Source organism: Styela clava, chromosome 12 (genome assembly GCF_964204865.1).
Source record: "Styela clava chromosome 12, kaStyClav1.hap1.2, whole genome shotgun sequence".
NCBI lineage: Eukaryota > Metazoa > Chordata > Ascidiacea > Stolidobranchia > Styelidae > Styela > Styela clava.
Window position 1 is genome coordinate 13,488,958 of NC_135261.1, and position 9,728 is coordinate 13,498,685.

Sequence of the window (9,728 nt, forward strand, 5' to 3'; positions counted from 1 at the left end):
TTATCAAATAATCTACATATGTCTGACTCCATTCAGAATGTATTTGATGACTGAAGAAAGCTTTTTCGGAACTAATGCATTCAATCAATGTTCCAGAGCAAGCAATCTATATTTGCCTATAACTTTTATCAAATAACATTATCTTTGATTTTTCCATCTTTGATATTTGATATAGTTCGTCTCACAACCGATATTAGCCAAATACACCTTTACTAAGAACTTTATTCAATATTAATGAAAACGCGCTAATGCTAAAGTAAAACAGTACACATCACAATGAAACTGTTATCTCACTTTGATTCATTTATTTACTCAAAAAACACAAGCCCACAGATTAATAAAAATGCACAATTTGCCTCAGGCAAGACACGAAAAGTGGAAAATTTTTGCACAGAAGCGGGGATTCCAAGCTTTGCCTGCGTGAAATGTAAACCAATGAGCATTGCATAGATTTGGAAATATTAGCAAAATGGTCAACAGAATTAAAAACCATTTCTCAATTTGTGTATTTGAACAATTACTAAAAGTTATTTCTGAGTGAATCGCCTAAATTTTTCCAATCGCTGGTATCAGCATTATATGTGGTAACTCGCGACTGTAGCGTAGGTAATATATATACAGCTTTGGTCAGAAACACTTGTAAGCGAAAAAACATCTTGCAGAATATATAGATTAAAATCTCCGAGGCTCAAAATATCCCAATTTCTGACAATTACTTTACTACATCAAGTAATCACGACATTTTATTAGAAAAATGCATTGAAAAGCACAAAACAAAAATTGATATATACAAATTCCCAAATAAAATAAAAACAGTATTACAGTAAAATTTGCAAAAAAGGTAATATGTTACTTTTAACTCTAAACTTTACTGGGTGAACTTGAAATCTAAATAAGTTTTACTTGTTGTAGGCCTCGATATTTTGGGTTCAAATTTTGAAAAAATTAAAAATAAAAATCAAAGGGGTTTCTTCATATGCCTGTGACACTGCTTTAAACACAGAACGTCAGCTCTCACGTATTCTGCAATAATGGAGTTCGTTCATTCGTTATTGATTGGGAATTTCTGTTTGATTTACTATGGTTGCTTGCTTGCCTTCTGTAAGTAGGCTTCAAGAATGAAATTGTGACCAAGGCAGCTATGGCGGTACAAATTGCAGGAATGATAGAAGCTGCTGCCGAAGCAACCTCCCCTATTTCAAATTTGTTAAGAATTATTCTGCCGGCAATCGGGTATACGACAAAAAATATGACCCATGAAGTGTTTAAAATGGACGCAAACGTCAGTTCAGGAGCGGGATAGGTTGTTTCGGCAGCAATTTCAAACATAGTAGTTTCAGCAGCACCCATGAAAAACCCGACCAGAGCGTGCGATATATATAATCCTTTGAAATTTCCAGTATAAAACGATAAAGGAATTCCAGCAGAGCCTATGGTTAATCCAATAACAGTTATGATTGCAATTTCCCGGTATTTGTGTGTCGCATCTAATGCAATTCCGGTCACAAAAGGCCCAACTGTAAAGCAGATCCACAAGATCGCCATTATTCTACCTGATAAAGCGTCAGCATTCGTGCCATCTTCATCAACATAGGATAACATGGAGGACAAAAGAGTAATGCTCGATGAGGCAGACGCAGCCACAACGCCGTATATGAAGGTGACGAGAATGAATGAATTATTTCTCAGCAACTGCATAGTTCCGGATGAGTTCATAAATGAATTAGCCTGTACGGATGACCGAGAAACTGAAATCAGAGCACTCCTCTCGGCCGCATTCATTTGACGCTTCAAAAGGCTTTTTTCGCGTATAACGGCCTGTGCTTCGCTTGGTGGAAATTTTGGACGTTCTTTAAAAACAGCAAAAGATACAACTAAAACTATTAGAGATATAGCAGCTGGTATACCAAAAAGCAGAACGAGTTTGTATCGCATTATTGCTTCTGTATCTTCAGAAAGTTCAAGCTCGGTTTCAATCGCACCGCTCCCGCCACTACTCTCAAAATTAGCACTGAACAATTCAGACGTAAAGACAATCACCCCTGGTATAAATGAACCCAAAGCTTCACCAATCCCGACAGAAACTAGAGGAGCTGAAATTGCAGTTGCGACTTGACCATCAGGAAACCACGTTGCCGCCATCATTGGAGCGATAGACATTGCAACTGCGTTATTCAACCCCAATGCAACTTGTCCCGCAATACCTAGCATGTAACCATATTTACGATCCGTCATGGCTGCGGTCAGCAAAGCCGTGCTGAAACAAGCTGTAGCTGTCATGAATATGCATAACATTCGTAACTTGATGGCCCGCCCTCCACAAATTATCAAAGTAATAATGGCAAATAAAGTTGTAAGAGATCCGGTATTAGTTAGCCAGTCAACAGCGTCGGGTCCCACGTCAAAATAAGTTGAAAAAACATCGTTGATTTGTCCAAATACCACAGATACAAATGATCGAGTCCCAATGGATATACATATAAGAGCTAAAACAAACCATCTTTGCGAACATGGTTTGATCGGTAATTTCGGTTTGTCCTCATCATGAGCTGCATCGCTGTTTCCGTCTTCCGAATTGACATCACGTTCCATTCGGCATTCAGCAATCTTGTCCAAATCTCTGAGAAATTCTGATAAAATTGTATCTTTATAGTCGTTTATTTCACTAGAGTTTTCAGAATCATATCCTATTGATTTTCGGTGATTATTATTAGAATTCTTCTTTTGTTGCTCGTCAGCAAAGCGCTTGTTTCCATCCTTTTGTTGCCATGATGGGTGTGGATTTTTGTATGATGGCATGTCATATTTGATATATGCCGGTATGTGCAGTATATCGTTATCGTCTGTCCATACGACAGATGATGTTGAGCTTTCAGTACCGTAACAAGAAGTTCCATCTGAATTCTGTGAATAAATTGATTTGTATCCCTCTGATGGTAAGTTCAAGTCCTTTTTACTTCGCGGATACATTTTCGTGTTTGCGGAAGAATCACTTGCCATTAGCCCATAAGACTTCTGAGTTTCGCGATTATGATAATACGACTGTAAAGATAAAGACATTACAATTGGCAAAGCAAATAGCTGAAGCACAACAAGTTGAAACGCTCGCTCCTAAGAAGTTTTTCAAACTGACAAAATCGAAACGTGATTCCTCTTCTTACGTGTAAATCATGCGGGAATCAACAATACCCTTTTTCAAAAATACAATTAATTGATTGAAATTGAATCTCATTAGTAGGAAAAGGGAAATTGCTAAAGACGCTTGCAACGCGTGACTTCAATTTATTCCTGACGTTAATTCCTCTTAATTTGGTGCAACATATCATAGGGACGTAATACTATTAAATCGCGGCAGTTAATCTCGTTTATGTCTTAGATTGGGCATTCGCATCATAGTTTATTAGGCATTGTCAACATATACAAATGATATTATTTATATTTAGATCATTTTTATTTGTAATAATTAGTCAACGGCGCTCCATTACTTAATAATTCAAACCCGAAACCGAGTCAGAATTCTTTCAAAGCAAAAGCGATAAAAAGTTTGGCTCTTACCAAAAGAATTTGTTCTGATGGTTCACTTCGATTTCAGATTTTCAAGTAGGTATTGCATTAATCATACTTTTTTAAAATCCCGATTGTATTTGAAAATCCTAAAATAATTCCATACATTACAAAAAAGTTGTGTTGTGTTGACACGTTACATTTGTGTTTTTGACTCGAGCAGAAATGAAACGATAACACGAGTAATTATTTGAGACATTTTGACTTCAATATTTTGTTTTCTCCAGATTGATGAGTACAAATATCAGAATTCCGACGTTTTTTCAGCCGATTACCTAATGGCCACGTTACAACGCCAACATGTAAAAAAAAATCGAATTCACGAAAGTCAGTGATCAGCTTAAAACTGAATAGAGAATTGCCTGACATCTATGTATGCATTTGCATCTCATCTAATAGATCAAAAGCCATCGACCGACTTCACCGTTTGAAAAAAGAAAATTTGAAGTATACGTGTTGTTTCAAAATAGTCGGTTACGTGCGGCAACTTCCCGTCACCAACACAGGATGCAGCTAATCTCTACTCAAAAGCAATTTATATACATATTTATTGTAGTGTTGAACACGAAGTTGACTATTTTTTGTTGTAGTTTATTTAAATAATTTCCGTTGTCGGGAAAGATCCCCTTTCTCCGAAACTAGTGGTGCAATCAATTTCAAACTTTTATTTAATCAAAGATGGTAGACGTCGGTGGAAAACTTTTTTCCAAGCATTTCTAAATTCTACTTGTGTTAGGAGGAAGCCGATCAAACCCAACATTAACATTTTGCTTGTTTATTTTTATTCGCGAGTACACATTTTATTTAGGTAAGTGCGGCTACCACCGTCAAATGGAATGTTTCGTAAACGTGAATTGAAAATGCGCCCGATCAATAATCATGCTATCGTTTTTTTTAATCGGATTTCAAGCTTTTCTATATATATACGCTAGTGCCCTTTCCATATCATGCCCCGATGAAGTTTACCTGTATATGGAAATTCGAAAGGTCGGCAAATTGCATCGTTTGGCTACTAACGACCATGCTTTATTTATCCTCGACAGTAAGACGCATCCATGATTATTATCAGTTAGAAACAATATTCAATTATTAAAAGAATAAAACTTTTTGTGAAAATGTTTTGAGGAACAATTTTTTTTTTATATATATTTTAATTTGCTGATAATAAATAACCAGAGAGCAATGCTAGATATCGTGAATGTAAAAAAAACTTATCAAATACCTTTAAAAATAAATATTGTTTTTATTCAAAATGTTTGATGTGAATTATGTCCTGAACAAAACTTCATGTTACCCCAAGATTGTAACTGTTCGTAGCTTATTCTAATGATTAGAAGTGTGCCACAAACGTTTCTGAAGTATATTGTCCAATATTTAACAAAGAACCAAACAATATAAAACAGGATATAAAACAGATCCAATGTACATATATGTTTAAACTATATCAATTTACACAGAGGTGAGTAAATCGTTTTGATCAATTATTGGATCAAACAGGGCGAAATTTACCGTCGCAGTATTATGTTTCAATGATTAAATTTAAAACGTTGGTTCAAGTTAGTAGTTGCGTATAGCATATTATGCCACCTTATTGAGAGCTGTAATATCTCGTGAAAAGCTTGGCAAGTTTTTACGAAAATAATAATCTTGTTCTTGAAGGTTTCAAAATAATAATAGGAACAATGCTTCTTGCATCTTAATATATGTTCTTACATGATTTGTTTGCAGGAAGGAACATGAAACGCTTTAAAAACGAAGTGTAATCATTATTACCCACAAATAGAAAAAAATATATATGAAAATCTTCGGTAGAAATATAAAATTTGATTTGTATTCCTTATGTATAAATGATAGTGTATCTCAAAGCGACATAGACGATTGCATAAAATTTTGTTAATTATTAATATCGCTGATTCTTGATTCTAGATTCTTTTTTTGTCGTCTATGTTGGGCTCAATACAAAAACTGGTAACGTCCCTTTTTATGGTCTGAAACATTTCTAAATCCTTTTTCATCATTGATCTTCCATATTGTTTGACTCGGTGCCAGATTGTTTTGTGGAAATGCTTGTACACAGCAACATCAGCTTTATTCCACTGATATATTAGGTCGATATCCTCCGAGATCAGACGCCCCACAGAATCTTTTTCTCTTGCGTTTAAAGACCGATATAGACAATGTCATCCATTTCCCAGCCAAGAAGATATTTTAGTAATAACAGAGAAATATCAAAATATTCGGCAATCAAAACTAAGTCAAATTTCTTTTCTATTATTGAGATTGATTCCGATGCGTATCCGTTGTCATCAGATCAGGTTGTTGAGTCCCAAATCAAAAAATACATTATTTTTTCCAGAGCCCCAGAATCGTCCATCACTGGGTCCTTTGCAATATCTAAAATAAAATTACAGTAAGATATTCTATTAACAAGATAGAATGATCGTTTTTTGGGAACCGCAATGGGAATATTGAATAAGGAAATATGAAATTTATACAATATTTAAAATATCTATTCTATTTAATTCAAGAGTCTTGCTGCACACTTACATAAATGTATAACGTTACAGAAATACATTTGTATAAGTATGCAGCAAGACTTTTGAATCAAATAGAATAGTCATTTTCACTCTTGCTATAGCATACTTGCGTTATACGTATACGGATCCCCTGCGCAAAGGCATAGAGCTAGGAAAGGTAGTTAGTTTCAAGTATCCCTAACTGTTAGTTATTTAAAATATTCATTTGAAATTCACGAAATTGAGGCCATTCGTTGTATTTGCTTGAAAAGGAGAGATTTAAAGTTTTTTACGTTCGAACCTTGAATCGGATGTCTGCATCGTTTGCGATAAATTCAGCAATTACTTTAAAAGATTTGATAAATATTCCTTTTCTTATATTTTTATGTTTATAGTAGTGAAACGCGGATTCAAATTGTGTTGTGGGTTCTCTGAGAATCGTTTTGAACACTGAATCAGGTGATAAAAATGGAAAAACCTAAACGAGAAAATTTTTTAGATTTGAAAAGCTTATGCGACCGGGCTTCAATGCAGAAAAAAATTGACTTTCCTTAGAATTTAGATTATGAAGTTGCAACTATCGCCTTTGGAAAATATTTGGTCACAACGAAGATATTTATTTGAATAGTTTGTACTTGGAAAATATTATCTTCAAATAAGTAACGATGAATGCCTGAAATGAGCAAAGATTAGGACTACATCTGTGTAAAACCAATATAAACAATAATGACATATCGAAACCATGCCATGCAGAGGAATTTTGTATATCTAATTTCGTTAAAATATTCTATCTAAAAACTATGTGTAATTTTCGTGCGTCTCTTGGGGGTTACTTGGGAGAAAAACCTACTTATCGTCAATACAATTGATATATGGACTGTTACTTTTAGAGGTCGGGATAGCCTCTGAAGATAAATGACCAGTTTAACAGAGTAATAAATCTGTTATGTTTGATAAGACCACACGATGAATAGACAGAGGTAAATTAACAAAAAGATGGCAGCGATAATACGTCCTCGAATATTTTTGATGATTCTTGGAGAACTCGTATTATTATTATGCAACTAATATCTGAAACCAACGTTTCCAGTTTAAGGATTGGCCTATCCATTTTTCGATACTATAAACCCTTATGGCATGAAATGTGAAACTTCGCTCTGTTTGATCCAGTTTGATCCAGTCAAAACGATAAATTACCTCTTTGTAGTCAAAAACCATCTGATGAAATAACATGTTAATATTTGCTGACTCTGGTAAAGGAAACATCATCGACGGCGTAAATAAAGTACAGGAATACATGCCGAATATATGCCCCAACGTTGCAGAAATCTTGAGTTAAAACGTATAAATTGAAAATTGCCATTCAAATTTATTGTCACATCGACTTTAAACGAATTCATTGCAAAAAAAAAACGTTTTTATAACATTGTGTATTTTACAACAGGATTTTGATAGCTAGTTTTACTAATAAGACAGTGGCACTCAGGTATTAGTATACGCTTTGTGACGCAAAGAGATTGGAATTGCTTTCACGTACCAGTTTAACTAAACTAAAAACTCGTTCCGCGGGCACACATTCAAAATTGTCACTGATACGCGGGCCGCAAAATTTTTCTTTGCGGGCCGCAGTTTGCACACCCCTGTTTTAGATAACTGCACAGTCTGGTATTGATTTTCAAAAAAATATTTGTAAAATTGAATCGACAAAACCAAAGCTTGATTTTATTTGGACAGTAGGATAATAAATTTCTAGATGACATTGCGAGCTAAATTGTTGCGGAATGTGTCAAAAGTTAATATTTCTACTGAGATTCTTGGTCTAGGCATTAAATTCCACCAATTTGTATTGGCGATACCGACGGCTATACACGCCATGGCTGACAGCGAGGAAAAAGTAGCAACAGCATAAGGTACAATATTCAGTCAAATATGCTGTATGCTACACAATATGTTGCTGTTGTTGGACACGTATGTGGACATAACGATCGTTTTTCATTTTATGCTGGCACTCTTCTCCTTCTTCTTATTTGAATACTTTTTGGTATCGTTATGAAAAAACCGCTTTTCTCATTGATTACTGGACCATTTGCTTTAAAATTTTCAGTGGTTGAAGATGGAAATTTTCCCTAGAACGCTATCACTTTTATTTATTTTAAATATTTCCGTGAGCTGCACGGAATTCCATTTTTAGTGTTATGACGTCATCCGAACTTGCCACTAGAGGACGCTACGTGTCCATATGTTTGAGCGTAGCTCTCTTGTTAATATTTTTACGCTGCAAGAATTTTCATGTTTTTGATGCCCGATCAAGTGTGATATCAAGACAATGACAATTATCCAACGCATTTCAAGGCAATCGCTCGAACGTCACCTAATTAATGACTAAATAAATATGCCTCCAGACTGTTGCGGCCTGAAAGAACAATAAGAACAATGTTTCCTGTTTGCTAACGTGAATTATTGTGATGCATGCCATATTTTGTGGAAAAAAAAAATTTGGTTCAAATAAACTCAAAATGGTTAATATTGAAAATTATGTAGAATGCAGATGAGTAGAAAATCTTCACTAAAGTATAGTTGTTCTGAAATGTTATTTGTATTACCCATCTAAACACACACACGCATATGACAGTGTACTTCTAGTAACGTTGAGAATTGTATATGATTTATTAATTATTAATATCTTTGATCATTCTTTTTGTAGCAAACTTATGTTCTTTTGAGTAGATCGTAAAACGAAAACTTTCACAGATTAGAATTTAAATTCAATTTAATATATTTTTTTTTGAAGATTTACGTATTAGAGTCGCCACCGATCCTAATAACCACTATAATTAATCAAAGCTTTCTACATCTTTCACGACCCACTAAGATTCCTTTTGCGACCCACCAGTGGATCGCGACACATAGTTTGGCAACCGCTGCCTTAGATTATGATGTTTCAACTATCGCCTTTGGAAAATATTTGGTTACAACGAAGATATTTATATTTATTAGAATAGTTTGTACTTGGAAAATATTATCTTTAAATAAGTAACGATGAATACCTGAAATCAGCAAAGATTAGGACTACATGTGTGTAAAACCAATATAAACAATAATGACATATCGAAACCATGCCATGCAGAGGAATTTTGTATATCTAAGTTTGTTAAAATATTCTATCTAAAAACCATGTGTATATTTCGTGTGTCTCTTGGTGGTCTACATGGGATAAGAACCTACTTATCGTCAATACAATTGATATATGGACTGTTACTTTTAGAGGTCGGGATAGCCTCTGATGATAAATGACCAGTTTGACATAGCAATAAAATTGTTATGTTTGATACGACCACACGGTGAATAGACAGAGGTAAATTAACAAGAAGATACCAGCGATAATACGTCCTCGCATGTTTTTGATGATTCTTGGATAACTCGTATTAATATTATGCAACTAATATCTGAAACCAACGTTTCCAGTTCAATGATTGACCTATCCATTTTCTGATACTATAAACCCTTATGACATGAAATGTCAAACTTCGCTCTGCTTGAAACCATGTGGTGAGGTAACATGTTAATGTTTGCTGACTCTGGTAAAGGAAACATCATCGACGGTGTAAATAAAGTTCCGTAATGCATGCCGAATATATGTCCCAACGT

At 34.7% G+C, this 9,728-nt stretch overlaps 1 protein-coding gene across 1 annotated transcript; it reads right to left on the bottom strand.

Annotated features, from left to right (window-relative positions):
• Positions 1–397: 397 nt before the first annotated feature.
• On the bottom strand, positions 398–3,073 carry LOC120329689 (choline/ethanolamine transporter flvcr2a-like). Its single transcript, XM_039396433.2, has one exon. It carries the CDS (start codon positions 3,058–3,060, stop codon positions 1,015–1,017), a length of 2,046 nt encoding a protein of 681 aa, XP_039252367.2. The 5' UTR covers positions 3,061–3,073; the 3' UTR covers positions 398–1,014.
• Between the last annotated feature and the right edge of the window lie 6,655 nt (positions 3,074–9,728).